Here is a 16,700-nt window from a genome sequence, read left to right as displayed (position 1 = left end):
AGGGGTCCTAATTCATCTATATTTTTCAGCCACCTTCATTACCATTTATCATACTTTTTAGGTTTAGCATGTGGCAAATAGTGATATTGGAGGAATAGTGTTAACCTAGGTTTAATCTTTTGGTTTAAGATATTTCAAATTGTTCATTTGGGAAAGTTTTGGTCCACAGCTAGGTCAGTACCAGAGTACTGCTAAGACAGAATGCTACCTATCACTAACAGTTTGAGTTTCCTCTCAACTTGTACAAAAAGTAAAACATTTAGAGACTAATCTTGATTCCAAGCTAAATTTAAATCCTTAAAATGCCATTTTAAACGAGTCCTTCAATTTTTATTTAATGATTTTACGATGTATGTTACCTTTTATCTTTCTCACACCAAATCACTGTGGCCAGTGCTTATATTAAGCCATGATTCGACTTTGGCAACTCTGCCAGGCCATCTGGAAAACATTATGTAGCTGCAGACAATCCAGAAGTCCTTAATTTAAAATTCTGTTAACTGGTGGAAATCAGTCTGACTAAGATTCTAGGTTTTGGAAGCATTTACAAATATTGTTTACATCTGCTTGCATTCTACATAGACTCTTCCAAGATACAGGTTGCAGACAATCCAGAAGTCCTTATTTAAAATTCTGTTAACTGATGGAAATAAATCTGACTAAGATTCTAGGTTTTGGAAGCATTTACAAATATTGTTTACATCTGCTTGCATTCTACATAGACTCTTCCAAGGTACAAGTTCCACATTACTTTAAAAAAAACTAAGATATACCATCCAGTGAATGCTTTGATTTCATGTGCCAAGAACCGAGAGGACTTCTTCTGGTATTCCCATGCATTACGTGGTTGTTTTACTTTGGCTTTGTGAGTGGAAGCCAACCTGCTTGATTTTAGAAGCACTCTTAAAACTTGGCTATTTAAATAATTACTATTCTTTTTCTGTTTCCATTGCCTCTTTCAGCCTTTAAACATTATAACACCAAAATAATTATTCTATAACTGACAGTGCACTATATAAATACCTTGAAATAAACAGATAAATAAATAAATGCTCAAGCATATTGTAAGTATATGCTACCTCTCTGAATGTTATAATTGTATGCTTTTCTCACAAGTAACACAGTTAAATGGCAATTACAACTCTTATAAGGGATTCGCCCTCATAGATTCATAGATTCACATCAAAGTGGTTTCAGACATTCCTGAATCACCAATACAATGGTCCACCTTGCCATGGCTGCGAATGTTGATTGAAAATGTCTCAACAAGGTATATTTTACCATCTGTTATCATTTGACAGACTCAACTCTAAGATTATGCTCAATTCTCTGTGGCATGAGGATCTGGCTCAGAGTTATTTTGAAAGAGAAATAGACTGTTATCCCTCCTTCCTGCTCTCCAGTCTTGCCACTTATACACAGTTTTCCCAATCCCGATCTTATTCATATTATTTTATTTCCATCTATGCCCTCTAACTTATTTTCTCCAATCATTCGGATTGGTATACATAAATGAGATTTCCACTGAGGCTATATAAAGGCAAGAACTTCTTCTGACCACTAACCATTTGTAAAACTGATGCCATGCAATTTCTGTTAGGGGTTAAGTGTAATTGGATAAAGCATAATACAACAATAGCTCAAGTGGTTATTTTTGGTGACCTTTCCAAGTTTGTTCTCTTCAACTTTGACTGCAGTCCATAGAAACTTGTCTCTCCCCCTTTCCGTATAAAGATCTGAGGTCTTTCGCTAGCTCTGACTATTCCTTTTTTAAACATACATGGGCCCATCTGCTAGGCAAGGCATGGTTGCAGGAAGAGACTGCTAGTGGTCACCCATGATCACATTATATGTCAAGGGCGTGTGTGTGTTGTGTACACTTTTCTTCTGTGTTAGTGTAATACCCATTACTCAGTAGTACATCTCCTAAATGGAGGCCTTGCAGGGTGTCATGCAGCAAGGCTCCAAGACGTAAGTTGTATGTGTGCCACAAAAAAGGCAGAGACACCTTCATGCCACAATTGTGTGGACATATGTATTTTTATTATCACGGCCACTGCATTTGTTTCACCTTATAAACCATAGTCCAGTCTATTTTGGCACAGGCCATTCCTCTTGCATCCTGCCTCTATTGCTCCCTCTACCTACACATCAAACCACTAGTCTCTGGTGTTCTGTTCTAGGAGTTGCATTTTGGAAGCTGACGAGGACATTATGGGGCAAATCTAGTGCGGTTGCTTATTACCCTGGGGGATACCATTCTGCTTGATCAACGTAGGCAGGTTACAAAGAAATCATAAAAAAGGAGATCCTATGCTCATCTTTGGTGACCAACAGATTCTGGCTTACGGGAGGGTTAGTATATGGAATGAGGATCCAGGTAAAGGTATTTGTCTGTTTAGAGATGATGTACATTTATCACTTGGGGTATCATGCACTAGTCCCTGCAAAATAGGGGTATAAACGACTTACGGTATTTTATATTTTTACTGCATATATTCTAGATTGCAAATGTTATTTTTATAATGGCTAGTGCTTATTTTGTGAACGGCAGCTTTGCTGTTGATTTAGCAACTTTACTTAGTAAAGTGGCATGAGGTCAGTAAATGAATCGTTCCAGCGTTTACCTCTTTCAAAGCAAACCTCTTCTAAGCTAAATTGGTGATTGTGGGGAAAACTGATTTCAAAAACAAAAATCAACAAATAATTAAAAGTATATCACTTGTTTAAGTGAGTATTCTGAATGTGTCAGGTGGTGATCTTTTACCATGGGTGTCCAATCAAGGCACCATTGCAGGAGAAGTGTCATCAATATGCAAAAAGAGGTTTGTCATACCAAAAGCAAGCTATGCAACTGCTTTGCTGTAAGGGGAGGGGGAGCATGAGACTGTGGTACATTCTTAGAATGAGATTTGGGAATCTGAGGCCCCACCAGATCCAACAAGGGTGTACACAAGATATCAACTAGACCAGGATGAGTTTGATCATACTGTGCAGTAACATGACACACAGGATGGTACCAGAGTTGCAATAACCTCAAGCAAGACTGCACCACAATACAGATTGACATGGCTCACTATGGCCCAGCAGAGTAGCAAGTGAGAGCAATTTGCATGCACAGAGCCTGATAAATAACGAGATTGATGGTGTCTGGGTTTGTACTGACACTGGCCAGCACAAGTGTTCTGTAGAGCATATCTGGCATCAACTTCACACAGGCTTTTCAGGCCATGTTTAGAAAACGGTTGTCTTCAGCCTAGATAATCAGGCTAACACAAGTTCAGAAGGAAAGCCCGAAAGTGAGGAGATTCTGAAAGACTTTCTCAACTAGGAATGTCCTGAAAAGACGTTTACTATAAAAGTTAGAAAGATAAATGAAGCATTAATAGATTAATTTTCTTGAATCTTTTTATTGTTTCAGCTTTAGATTCAGGGTTACAGTACAACACATAGGGCCTCATTATAACATTGGCGGTATATACCGCCTAACGCCGCGGCGACGGCTGCCAAAAGACCATCGCCACGGCTACCAGCCATCAGCCAGATTATGACCACAGATGGATTTCCGCCAGAAGGATGGCGGAAATCCAGCTCTGGCCATGCCGGAGGATGGCAGTAAGGCCACGCCAGTAGAACGCTGCAGACCGTATCATGACACATGATACCTCCTGACGGTGTTCTGCTGGTGGATGCTGCTGCTGGCAGCAACGCCCCGTCTGGTCTCCTGCCAGAGGACCCCTCACAAAAGGTAAGTCGGGTGTTCCGACAGGTGGGGGAGGATTGTGTGTGTGTGTGTGTGTGTGGGGCTGTGTGTGTATGTCTAAGCGTGCATGAATGCGGGTGTTGTTGCGTGTGCATGTATGGATGTCTGCTTTAATGTGAGAATGAGTGTGTGAATGCGTGTGTGCATGAAGGTGCATGAATGAAGGGATGGTCTGGAGGGGGAGAACCAGGGGAGTGAGAGGGGGAGGAGGGGTGGAGAAGACCCCTATCAGTGACAGGGAAGGAATTCCCTGTCACTGATGTGCCTACAGCCATGGTTTACGTGGCAGTAAGGTTGCCATGAAAACCATGGTGGTAGGCGGGGTTATAATCACGCAGGTGGGCTAGTGACGGCCGCCAAGCTGGAGACTGAAGTCTCCAGCCTGGTGGCCGTTACCGCCGTGGCGGACGGTGTGGTACATTGGCGGTTTGGCTTGAGCCAAACCGCCAATGTTTTAATATGGGGAAGAGTACCGCCAGCCTGTTGGCAGTACTTTTCTCCATTTTACCGCCGTCCGCCGGGGACATAATGACCCCCATAGTGACCTAAAGGACAAACGTATTATGGCATCTTCATCATATAACCGCATTTCAGGTTGTAAATTCAGCATAACCAGGGTGAAATGACAATGCAATAACAACAACAGGTAACAACTTGGAGTCCGTTTTGAACATTCCCGCCCCACTCACCCCCCGCAGTCCCAGTGCAGCTCAGACATCCAATAGCGACTCCACCATACTATGTGAGGCTCAACCCCCCCATCCCCTCAAACCAGGCTGGTCCTCACAAGCTGAATCGAAGGCTGTGCACACGCGGTTCAGCAGGTGTGATAGTCGGCCCCTATGCGTGGGCGTGACAGCCAGTGGTCGGTGGTGCATCAATGGTCGCACCAACACCCGGGCTTGCTGGCTGTCCCACCTCCCGTAGTTTATCAAGCATCGCATCCCAGCTAACGGCCAAGGGATATTTATGGAGACCCAGGCTATCCTCCCTACGCTGCACCACTCCCTCCGCCTCCGCCCACACCACATAGGAGTTTCTCCACGCCGCCAGTGTGGGTGGTACCGTGGATTTTCCAGCCCCTGGTGATAAGACGCTTACCGGTCAGGAGTCCAAGATCTAGAAATTTCGATGAGGCCTTCTGCTTTTGGTCTTGGGGTATAACCACAGGAGGCAAGCCTCCCATGTGGACAGAAGCGGGTGCGACATGCACTTCGACAGTCGCGCTGTGATGCCACACCAGCAGGCACTGAGGGAGGGACAAGACCAGAGCATGTGGAGCAAGTCCGCACCCACCAGCGCACAACGGGGGCATGCAGCGTTTAAGTGCTGATAGTATTTGTTTAGAGCAGCTGGCATAAGATAGGCCCTGTGAAGAATGTAAAACTGGATGAGACGGAACATAGAATTACGGAGGATGCGAGTGTGGGTAGACAGCACAGCAACCCATCTTGTGTCAGAGCAAGGCCCTTTTATATCTACTTCCCACCTGGCATACAGCAGATCGCAATTATGAGCTGTGTGTGTGCGGAGAGCATCAGTGAGCCATCTCCCTAGGTGTCTACCACGCCCCATGATGTGCATATACTGTAGTAGTAAGTGGTTTGGCGGTTCAACTGTTACATCCCCCCAATGTCGCTATTGGAGAGCTATGCAACAAGATTTGCCCTGTGGGTAGACCTGTCTCTGCTGTCAGTGTTGCAAAGGTGATGAGCGCGCCCTCCTCGTACAGATCACCTATTGTATGGATCTTCACGGCGTGCCAGAGTCTCAGCTCGGCATTGCTAGTGTACTACAGCAATAGCTGTTGTGTAGGGAGTGCTTAAGCGCGTGAGGTACAGGCTTCTGCGGAAACATTGATACGTCACGCCCAGCAAGGGCACCGCTGGCTGCTTTGATCTTGCGAAGGGGTGGAAGAGGTGCAGAATTTTGGGTATTGTCCAGGGTGGTGCTTTAGTCTCCATGTCTGTCAATTGGTCGCCACCTAGCCACCGCACCACCCACTGAAGCTGGGAGGCCAGCTAATACTGCTCCATGTTCAGGATCGCCAGGCTTCCTCTGTTAGGGGCAGGTACATCTTATTCAGTGCTACTCTACAGTGGCTCTTCCCCCAAAGAAATACTCTGATTCTAGTCTCCAGTTCCCGAAAGAATTTAGCCAGAACATAGTAGGGTAGATTAGCGAAATAATAGAGCAGCCGGGGGAGAACTATCATTTTCAGGAGGACAATTCTACCCATCACCAGGAGGTGCAGGGTTTGCCAGAACATCATCTGAGTGCTAATGGAGGTCACCACCCGCTCAAGGTTGCCATCATGTAGGTAATCCTCAGTGCGAAATATGTTGACGCCGAGATAACAGAACATTCGAGGCTGTTAGGGGGTAAGTACACCAGACAAACAAAGGCCTGGGTCAGGCGAGTCAGGGGCGAAATGAAAAAGGCATGACTTCGCCCAGTTGACTCGCGATCCAGAAAGTGCAGCAAAGTATTGTAGGATATCTGATATGTCAGCTGGGATGTTCTTAATATCTTTAAATATAAAAGGAGATCATCCGCGTACACAGACACAATGTGGGTGCCATCTATCAGTGGGATGCCCCAGGCTACCCCTCTCCGGAGGAGCTCAACCGACAAAGGTTCCAAGGCAAGGGAGAATAATAACGGAGAGAGGGTGCAACCCTGACCTGAATGGGGTCAGAGATGTTTACACCAATCTTGACTCTATCTGCGGGTGAGAGTATAACAGTCTTGTCAGGTGCAAGAAGTGAGGGCCAATTCTGAGGTGCTGCAATGCTTAAAACAGGTGGGGCCATTCCAAGGAGTCAAAGGCCTTCTCGAGAGCAAGCACTAGACAACCCACCTGGGGCCAGTCCAGTAGCGAGTGCCTCATGACGCTGAACAGGCGTTTAATATTCGGGGACGTGCCGTGGTCCAGCACAAATCCATTTTGGTCCGGGTGCACCAACTGGGGCACTAGGGGCATCAATCGAGTTGCCAGAACTTTAGCCAGAATTTTATAGTCCATATTTAGCATTGCAAGGGGTCTGTAAGAGCCCAAGGCCAGCAGGTCCTTACCAGGTTTAGGCAGCAATACCAGCAGCGCCTCCCGTTGCCATGTAGGTAGAGTTGCGGTTCTCAATGCCTCCTTGTATACGCCAAGAAGGCGAGGGGCATTAGCAGTGGAGAACGCCATATAGAATTCTGACGGAAGACCATCAGGGCCCGGGGTTTTGCCTGTGGTCAACTCACAGATGCTGTCCTGTATCTCAAGGAGTGCTAGAGGTCCATCCAGCTCCTCACGCTGCTCATCCGTTGGACTGGGAAGAATGTTTCCGGGAGAAGAATTCGTCATAATCAGTGGAGGTAGCTACCGTGGATGAGCAATATAAAGTTGCGTAGTATTGGGTGAACTCAGCATGTATCTCACCTGGGGTATGGAGCGTCACGCCAGTTGCTGATCGTAGCTCTACCACAGGATGATGTAGCCTGCCCCACCAATCAGCCGCAGCGTGTGTGCGGGCCGAATGTGCTTCATAATTAAGGCACCCCAACCTCTCCAGCAAGGACACATGCTCTGCCTGGACTTTTGCCAATTCCGAGGCGGCCGCAGGGTACCGCACGACACCCTGTTCATGCAATAACAGTGAGTTTTCCACCCGGATCAGGTCGCAATAAATGGATATGCGCAAGTTCCACTGAGCACCCACCCATGCCCTCGTATAAATACCTTGAACGCTTCCTACTCAACAAGACTCGATGAGGCGGAGCCGGCATTGAGTTAAAAATATTCAGAGATCGCTTTGTCCAGCGATGCCCTGAACGCGGTGTCCTCCAGCAACTCCGGCCGCAGTCGCCATGTAGGAATCACAGGGGAAGATCCATCCCAACCCAGTTACAAGAGTGGTGGGTTGTGATCAGAGTGGGTGCGGCCTAAGTAGTCCGTCCCCGAGACCGCAGAGTTCAGGTTGGGCGTGCATAGAAATTTGTCAAGTCTCACATGAAGTCGGTGTGGTGCCGAAAAGAATGAGTAGACTCTGGTGTCCGGATTACGCTGGCGACAGACATCCAGCAGCCGCCAGTGTCTGATCCATTCTCGGAAAGCGAACTGCGGCCACCGCGGGTGCAGCAGACAGCGGGGGGAAGGAGTGGTCCATCTGGAGGTCCAGGACACTATTGTATTCTCCCCCCAACAGCCAGGGGAGGTCACTCCATCTAGAGAGAGGGCCAGATATCATACGGAAAAAAAAGATCTGAACCACATTTGGTGCATAAATGGACCCCTTTAATATCATCCTGCCCCGCAGCTGCCCCCGCACCAACATAACGCCTCTTAGTATCAAACTCACTGGCATCAGCCACAATCGGAGTACCCATGAGAATCCAGATCAAGGCCCCCCTGGTGCAAGAAGAATAACTGGTCGCAAACAACTGCCCTCGTCAGTGCCTTCGCAACTGCGCAGCCTCTGAATGTACCAGGTGGGTTTCTTGTAAGAGTGCTATTTGAATTAAGTGTCTTCTAAGGTATGAGTATATGGAATATCTGCGCACTGGCATGTGTATGCGGCGCACATTCCATGTCAGGATGTTGGTGGAGGCCATGCTGTGAAGTGGGTGGCAGACCAATGCGGCTGCCAAGCAGGGCACAGGAGTGGGGGGCAAAAGCAAGAAGGACTCGGGACCCAATACAAAACCGAACATGCGCAGTGCAGAACTGACTGCTGTCATAACATTAAAATTGTAAAATACCATCAGAGCGGAGGGACACTCTTTGTAACTTGCCTGTTGGCTTCACCGGAGTAAGCAGGAGGGACCCACTAACAACAGGTAGAATGTAAGGGGGAGGGATGGGAAGTTGGCCAGTGAGCCCAAAGAGGTGGGGGGCCCAATCATATTGCAGTCGTGGGAGGTGGGGAATACGTCACACAGCATCCGGCAGGGCATAAAGGAGTCCGCATGGGGACTCACTTTGAGTTCCCAAGCAACCATGAAAAGCAGCACGGTACAGCAACTCCCTACCAGGCTACATGTGGTAGAATAGTACTTGTAGCACCACGCACTGCCCAGAGCGCGCCGCACAGCGTTACTGCGTATCTGACCATGAACTGAATAGTTCAAACACATTAGGCATGACAGTTCAAATAATGTTGTCCGCAGCTTGTTGTGTCACCACAGGGGAAGCCAGCGCCAGAGAGTGTGTTGGCCAGCGAGCCGTTTTCAACGTCTGATTCCGCCAGCTCCAGATCTGGGTCAGGTGTGGGTGGTGGCTCATTGATAGCTGCTGCGTTCTGTTGCACCTGCGGGCGTTCCCGCATAATCTGCTCCAAAGCTGGAGTGTGGCGGGCATCCGGGAGAAGGGTTTCGCACTGTTTACTTTTCTTCCCCTTCACATTTGAGGATTTTCTTGCATAACTCTTTCCTCTGTTGGTTCTTGTTGGCTACTCAGATTTGTCGATTCGAGGCACTCACAGGCATTATCCGTTGTGCTGAAGCAGTGCGTTTTCCCATGGTGCACTACCGCAGCTTAGCGAGGAAGATCAGGGAGGATATTAGATGGAGGGTGCAGAGTTTGCGTTTCACCACCAGGACGCTTGCTGCTTTTGTACAGCAACAGTAAAGTCCGGTTACATCATGACGTGCATAATGTCCACCTGGAGTGCCAGGAGCGATCTCACTTCGCGCAAAATGCTGTCTCTGTCTGTGAAGTGTAGCAGTCGAATGAGGAATGGGCGGGGTCCCCTGCACGGCAGCCCAGCTCGCACCGGGACCCGGTGGGCGTGCTCCACTGAAAAGAAGGATGTCAGTGAGGCATCAGGGACCAGTGCCAGAAGCCAGTTCATAGCATAGGGAACCGCATCCGCACCTTCCCCACCCTGCAGAAGACCCACCACTCAGAGATTGTTCCTTCTGGAGCGCCCTTCAGAGTCCTACGCGCAGCGTTCCAATGTTGTCAGTCTGCTCAGCACATCTTGCATGGAGGTCTCTAGTTGAGACGTCTGCAAGGGCACTTGCGCTGAGGCAACTCTCTAGAGAGCGGGCTTTGTCCACCAGCTTGAGGTGGTCGGCGCGAAGCAGGGTAAGATCACCGGCCACCTTGTCAATCTTTCCCTCCAAAGAGGTTCGGACCTGGTCCAGTGAAGGTCCGATGCACTACACTGCCGCCAGCACCGCGTCCAGGTTGTTACTGTCATCATCAAGAGATTTACCCTTGAACGCCAGCTGCTTGGCTCCCATGCCAGAATGCAGATGGCCCATATCAACTGATCCAGGGTCTTTGTGCTCTAGACTCATTGGGACGCTGTGTGCCCCGGTGATCACTGAAATGCAGCACCGACTGTCTGTTGCGCAGAGGGGCCCACTTGCATGCGCGGTGAGCTGTTCCTGGCACGCAGCAGCACAAGCAGCCCCTCCGCAGTCGATAACAGAGCGTGGCTTCTCCTTTGTAGGTGCTCAGGGCCAGCTGCTGTATCAGAGGCAATTACATTGTGTATTAGCTGGATTGGGGAAGGGTCAGACAACACCAGCGCAGATGCAGAACAATTAGCGGACAAGGCATGTGCACGTGGAGCACCAAAAATGTGTAGGTGGGGGGGGCAGTCACTCGGTGGTTCCCGCAGTTCCAGCTGCTCAGAAGTGTGTGAATAAAAGTAAGGTCCTTGATAGAATGACCATCCGGATCACAACCTCCAAGTGTTTCTCCCCAGCCACTCCCAGGCACCAAAGGACGTCACTATGCCACCGGAGTCCCTTGTGTCTTCCTTGCGCCTGGGGGTGGTCTTCCCTGTGCACGCCCCCAGCGCAGGCCCCATGGCGCGATCAGGACACAGCAGAGCTGGGGAGCATGGAGCAGCGGCACAGTTGTCCTAGGGGCCCTGCCTCCCCAGCAGCATACCAGTCAGTGAGACGGGGGCAGAGAGCAATCAGGCAGGGGCAGGTCCCCTCCTCTTCCAGCGCAGTCGCTGCTCCCTTCGGATCCGCACCTCTCCACCACTGGCGGAGGCCACGGGGGGAGAATTAGCGCTCTCAGGTCTCCACATGCGATCCTCCACACCGCGCCGCTCTCCCCCAGAACCTCACCTCTCCTCAGGCAGTCACCGATCCCTGCGGTCCATTCAAAATCTGCCTCCACCAGAAGGCGTGTCCACTCAGGGGCGTGCCACCCACCCGCATTTACCGCAGGCCCAGTTCCTCGGCCACGCCCACCATGCGGCTCCTCTGCCCATGGGCCGCACCAGCTCCGGCTTGGCTCCCGGTGCACCAGCCCGCCCCACAGACAGCGCGGCCGGTGCCGAGCAAGCTCTGCTCCTCTGCTCTGCATGCAGCAACGATCCGTCTGCCTCCCGAGAGCTGGTCGGATCACTGTATCGGGGCACCACCACAGAGCTCCAATAACTTGTGCCTGCCATCTTGGCCAGCCAAGTCACACCCGCCTCAAGCATTAATAGATTCATATAGATTGTTGAAATGCAAAACAGAAAATCTTTGACGTACCGGTACAATAAAAAAAAACGCTGCTACCTTTCTATGGCTTTAAGAACCAATGCTAAAACAACAGGTTTCACGGGTATGGAACTACTGTATAAACTTTTGTTGTTAAACATATCATCCCACCGCACACAGGAGCACAAGTGAAAGTAGATTTGAATACGAAAAAGGATCACTTTGGATGTCAGGGAAATAAGGGTGAGTTTGGCCTTATTTGTCATACTACAATTGGCAAAATTTGGCAGCAGCTCATCGGAATGCAATACCACTGGTAGATACCATATAAGAGAATGCGGGGACTATATTCAAGGAAAATCAGAGTGAGCACTCTCTGAGAAAATGACCTATGAAAAAAGCATAGCGAACAAACACCTCTGGAGAAACTTAAAGTTCACCTAAAACTCACATACATCCAAACACAACTGAAAGGATAGATATGTTTATTCAAATCCTTACATATACGCTAGATTGATGAGCTTATAGGCAAACCTGGTCAATGTAGGCACTTTTCCTCTGACAGGTGACATGGACAGAGCATGGGTGAAGTGAGCTTTGATCTGTCCACTAGTCGCCCCTGAGTACAGAGTTATGCCCTTTGGGTTGACGAAAGGCCATTAGATCTTTCAGCAACGTGTTTCTGGCTGTATTGCTATGAACATATCATGTAAATAGTTCCATCATCAGCCCAGGTGGGAAGTCCTATCTCAAGAACATCAAGGTGACATTGAGTATTATCAGGCAAGCAGAACTCACTGCGAGGGAATAGAAATACCAATGTCTCCTTTGTGAATTCACTTACTTCGACCATGTAATGGATCAGGGTCAACTAAAACATATGCAAGTGAAGGTCAAAGCCATATCACATTGACCTGGGTTCGGGATCCTGGGGTAGGTTAATGCTGTCTTGCACTCACTGGATATTAGCAGGAACTGATTCTCTGATAAGACTACTACTGAAGAACATAGCCAAGAAAACTCATTGTGGTCCAGATTACCCCAGAGGGCTTGAAGCACTCAACGCAGCTCCTCTGGACTAGGCTTGTGCTAACTAATCTAAATCAATCAATTCTTTTAAAGCAATACTTCAAATGAGAGGACCAAACCTGCACTCATCCCAAACAGAAGCAAGCCCATTATGTGCACCTAAAATCTAATTGTTTTCATGAGAGAAACAAAGCACAGGGGTCAGGCGGCTGGAACACTAAAATATTACGAGCATACATCGTGGTATAGGATGTGCAAAATCCACTGATCTTTCTCCACTGTTGAAGGGAAACTAACAAACAAATTCTGCAGTGCTCCAATCCCTTTCTAGAGATACCTGATGATTTATGAGTACTGGGTGGTTGCAGTGAGTTTATACGGAGACAAATCTACATGGAGATGCTGAATAGAGAGAAACCACTCCCCAGATGGATTTCACAGTAGAACACTATTGGGAATGGAATGAATTTAATTGCACTCACCTTGGCATCTTTGCACTCAAAGAGATACATCTACTCTTTTCACTGTGAAATATGAAATGGTGGTCATTCAAAATCTCACTGTATCTTAGGGCTGAGTGGAGGAGAGTGAGTGTTGTCTGCACCCGTGGGCATATTTCCAGAATACGAAGAGATATTTATGCAGTGTTACTGGTAATATTAAAGAGCAGCCAGGCTGTACTCCAACATTCATTTTATATGTAACTGACAGTGAGAATGTAGGATTCATTCCATAAGCATGTGCAAAGCTATGTCCCTTGCACAGCTCACGGCTGCACCACTTCCTTGAAGAAGGCACTCTCCTCTGATTCAGAACCTAACCCAAATTTGTTGTTGGCAAGGAAGTCTGCTGGTTACATTACGTCCTTCATATTTACATAATCTGGCCAGACATTCATTGCATGCCATTTGATTCCTGTTCTGCATGATACAAGATGGACATTGGTTGTGAGGTCAGGGGAGCCTCACCTGGGCATGACCACTGGAAGTCACATAGTACTGACACAAGGTTGTTGCTCATGGAACATATGTTACACAGCAGTGGAAGGTGAAGAAGGGTGATTTTGCAAAAAGATGACTTGCTCACATCCACCTCTCCCATAGACAACTAGGGCCAGGAAAGGAAATATTCAATGAGTGGACCTACATTTTTGTTGCTTGAGATGTATTCAAAGTGAGCCTATACAGGCTAACGACAGCTATCCTACACTCTCTTGCAGATACAGGAGAGCTAAGATTCTCTCGTGATTGTGTTCCAAACTGTACACAACATCCATCGAAAATATGGAGCATTTCTCATGTTAACTGAGTGTATGATTTGATTGAGTGAAGCATATATCAAAGGAAAAAATAATGCATGAATGTATGTGGGATATCACGTTGGAATATCGAGTCTGTGGGTTCCTATACATTACAGTAATGTTAGTTATTCAACAGTAGAAGTTCAAATGTAGGCTTTCTATTCTGTATAAAGGTGTTTATTTCAGAATTGAATGATTTTATGCAGACTGTAAAAACATTTAAAAACAAAGTTGAGTCTAATAATCGCCTACCACTTGATGGTGTGAAAGGATGCATTGAAATTTTGGGACTTTATTAGAAAAGCTAGATCGCTGGGAGCTGACAACTTTATCTATGGCCTCAAAAGTGTAACACTGCATGCCATTGTCAATCTGAAAACATGTTGGTCATCTACAGTTCTGGAGTGCTTGTAAATCCTGGCTCATGTGAATGTAGTTATCACTCTACACTTCCCAGTCTTATTACTATGTTCTAGAAAAAAGACGTCCAACATTCAACTGTGTGCTTAAGAAATACCCACTACTGGCAAGATGTTAACAGCTGTTAGAATCTTCAAATCACAAATTCAAAGGCTAACTCCACCTTACATCCTTCAAAGGTCAATAAATTAGGTACCAATACATCGGGTACCATTAACACCAGCTACCTGCAGCCCTTCAACATAGCAGATGTGGTATGAAGCAAATATAAAATACAATCCATGTTTGCTATTAACGTCATAGTATTCCTCTAAGGGCACTGGTGTGTAGCCTCTATCGTCATATTGGTTAATATTATCAAAGTACTTTTATTATTCATTAGAAAAACATAAGGGGGTCCATAGAAAATGAAAGAGGGGCCTGCATAAATTAACACTGCATAAAATATATAAAGACACAACGGGGCACTTCAGACATTACTGCTGCTTAATTTGGAAATCGCAGTGTTCTAAAGAGGCATTCCTGTGGAGCAAGGCGGCCCTAGCGGTCTCTATACACCATTTCTCTGGGTCCCACAGACTATTGTATCATGGGGGACACCATTAAACATATTCATAAGCTACGAATTTATGTTTTCAGGAGAGCGGAATAACCCAGGCCCCTGAGGTCCAGGGGCCCCAAGTCTTCCTATGAGCCATCAGTCCAAGGCCAAATAGATATATGTGAGATATGGGTAATTTAGGGGCCCTCTTCACATTCTGTAGGCGGCCCTGTCATTTTCTTTCACACCACCGATTCAGAGGATACAAACGACTGTACAATTTAGAAATTCAGTGTACAGTGCCTGTTCATTGGTGTGACCGCCTTCACATGTGATGATGTACAGTGATGCTACATGCTAAGTAGACGACCCAGAAGCAGTTCAGGAAAAAGCAAATAGCAGCAGAGCGGGAACAGGAGCACAAGCTGGGCCACTGACCTGTATCTCTGGTAGTCATCCTCGTCCTTGTCGAGGCTGACGAGCTCGTTGGGGCAGGCCTGGTTCCCCAGCAGGCTCAGGTACTGGAGGTTAGGGGTCACTTCCGTCAAGTGCTGCAGCAGATCCTCGAGATCTGTTATGTGTTCTGGGTTAAGGACTCTACTGTTATTAATGCCAAGACTCCCTGTCACAGCCACTGAGCGCCACACTTATGGCAGGCCGTAGGCCTTCGACAACGTCATCACTATTCCCAGGGCCTTACTGGCAAAGCCGAGAACATTTTTCTGGCATAGTTTCAAAGGAACTTAATTTTTATTTGGTGACAATCTGTTCTCTCTCTTCAACCTCCCCATGAGGCAGTCTTGGCACATGAGAGAACAACTTTGACAATATGATGGATGCTGTGTGGTGAAACGGTTTAGCAATGGCTGAGGCCCCGGAGACATTTCCAGCCTGGAAACAAACAGAGACTTTCAAAGCTTCATTCATCGGCCTTCAATGCATTATTCCCATAAGAATCAGTCAAAGGAGTCAAAACAAACCTCTGTCCCACTCCTCTGAAAAATATATCTACATATGTCTTGATACACCCAAAATATAGCTATAATTTAGCAATTAGAATGCAGCAACCAGTGCTCTGTGATAGTATGTCAATACAGAAATCTAAATGGGGAGGATCTGGCGTGGGCAGTTATGAAAAGTTTGTAGTTTAAAAAAGAACAAGAGGAATACAAATAAAGTGGAACTTGTAAAGAGCCTCACACACTTGGTTGATTCTTTTATTAAGCAGAGGTGCATTATCCCAGATATGAGACACCCTAACTGAGGCAAAGCACTGGGGCACTCTTTCAGAGAGGTGAGGGATACTGACATACAAAGTAGGGGGCCCACCCACATACCCGCGTGCTAAGGCACTCTAAACACAGCCAGAATGACACCTGACCTGAACAGTCCTAGGGTTCAAAGGTGTTTTACCACTGCCAAATCATGACCTACCAGGCCCTAATGCTAAAAGGCACTCTTACCACAGTCTAATAAGAACCAACCGGCCATAGAGTTAACAGTTGTGGTAACTGCACCCAAAATGGGGCCCACAGAAAGACTCCAAGAACACAGAAATATGACTGCCCCCCAGCGATAAGTGACCAAGCACAGGCATGCTAGTACTGTCCAGACCACAGAGCTGAAGGGCATGCTAACCACAACCGCAACAGGCCGCCACCTTAGAGGTGAAAGATGCAGTCACAACACAGGAATCAGACCAGGGCGTCTCTAGATCTAGCCTTCACTCTAATCACAGTCTAAATTCGACCCACCCATCTCTAGAGCTAAAAGAGCATCTGATCCCAACCAAAAGAGACAGACACCACATCAAAGAGGTGAAATGTTCTTTAACTCGTGCCAGCGCATCTAGTCCTGGAGCTGAAAGGCACTCTAGCCACAGTCAGACCGACTTAAACGAACTTTATTCTGAGGCAAAACGGTGAGACGGGCTCTCCCCAACGCCACACTGGAGGGACACAGTGTGACCGTTCAAAAATTCTCTAACCACGGATTGAATAGTGTAATAACAAGCACTGAAACTGAAAGGATCTCTACCTCGAGGCAAAAGTGCGATACACCCATCACTGTGGGTGGCAGTAATCTAATCTTTGCCTGTCTATTGTGAAATGTATTTTGAATTCCTTTAAGAGAGCGACCGATGTGGCAATTTTCTTTCAGAGGCACTGCAGCTCGTCTTCCACCAGAGGTCGCTGTGCTCCAGAAGCCTA

At 47.3% G+C, this 16,700-nt stretch overlaps 1 protein-coding gene across 2 annotated transcripts in view; it reads right to left on the bottom strand.

Moving 5' to 3' along the window:
- The window catches only part of LRMDA (leucine rich melanocyte differentiation associated), a 2,333,900-nt gene that overhangs the window by 860,317 nt on the left and 1,456,883 nt on the right, over window positions 1-16,700 (bottom strand). For both annotated transcript variants that reach the window (XM_069240796.1, XM_069240797.1), the window contains exon 5: window positions 14,929-15,063. In XM_069240796.1, the coding sequence (XP_069096897.1) occupies window positions 14,929-15,063 (135 nt within the window). The remainder of the gene's footprint in view (window positions 1-14,928; window positions 15,064-16,700) is intronic.

Source organism: Pleurodeles waltl, chromosome 6 (genome assembly GCF_031143425.1).
Source record: "Pleurodeles waltl isolate 20211129_DDA chromosome 6, aPleWal1.hap1.20221129, whole genome shotgun sequence".
NCBI lineage: Eukaryota > Metazoa > Chordata > Amphibia > Caudata > Salamandridae > Pleurodeles > Pleurodeles waltl.
The sequence above is the reverse complement of the archived record's forward strand: the minus strand, read 5'-3'. Positions and strand labels throughout refer to the sequence as shown.